This window comes from Tupaia chinensis, unplaced genomic scaffold, assembly GCF_000334495.1.
Source record: "Tupaia chinensis unplaced genomic scaffold, TupChi_1.0 Scaffold000659_1, whole genome shotgun sequence".
In the NCBI taxonomy this organism is placed as follows: Eukaryota; Metazoa; Chordata; class Mammalia; order Scandentia; family Tupaiidae; genus Tupaia; species Tupaia belangeri.
The window spans coordinates 2,200,267-2,200,847 of record NW_006160181.1 but is presented as its reverse complement, the minus strand read 5'-3'; the positions used below and the strand labels follow the sequence as shown (position 1 = coordinate 2,200,847).

The 581-nt window shown below is 59.6% G+C and overlaps 1 protein-coding gene across 1 annotated transcript in view; it reads right to left on the bottom strand.

The window, feature by feature from the left end:
- Positions 1–46: 46 nt before the first annotated feature.
- FLG2 (filaggrin 2) overlaps positions 47–581 on the bottom strand; it is a gene marked incomplete at its 3' end in the record, with an annotated part of 64,052 nt that continues 63,517 nt past the window's right edge. The window contains exon 9 of the mRNA XM_027776309.1: positions 47–556. Coding sequence (XP_027632110.1) covers positions 47–556 — 510 coding nt within the window. The remainder of the gene's footprint in view (positions 557–581) is intronic.

Genomic DNA, 581 nt, shown 5'->3' with positions numbered 1-581 from the left:
TCAGAATGTCTGCCTCTGGAGGTCTGGCCCTCGTGGGACTGCGCACGTCTGGAGCTGTCTCTTTCCTGCCCATGACTGGGTCCCCCTGTTCTTCTGGTGTTGGATGCAGAGTGTTCTTGCGAGGAGTCAGACTCATCAGCAGTGGCCGCCTGACCTTCATGAGACCACGAATGCCTGGAGCTGTCTGGTGCCTGCTCGTGGTGGGATCCTTGTGTTGTTCTCGTGCCTGATCGGGACTGTCTTTGGGGAGATTGTGACTGTTCCTCAGGGTATATCTGGTACAGGTGGGATCCTGAGTGTCCTGTCCTCTCCCCGGACCGGCCGTGTCCAGACTCTCGTTGGCCTCGCTGGGTGCCCCGAGTCTGTCCATGGGCTGAAACTGACTGACCGTCTGAGTCTTCTGACTGCCCTTCACTGTTGCTGGTCTGACTAACGGTGGAGTCCCGATGCCTGCGCTCACTGGATGCTGATGAGGATGGTCCCTTTCCAGATCCTGAGTGTCTGGAGCCGTCTCCTGACTGCTCCTGACGGCTGCCTCGACTTCCCCTTGTGGAGGGTCCCCAGCCACCCCCAGCCGAGTC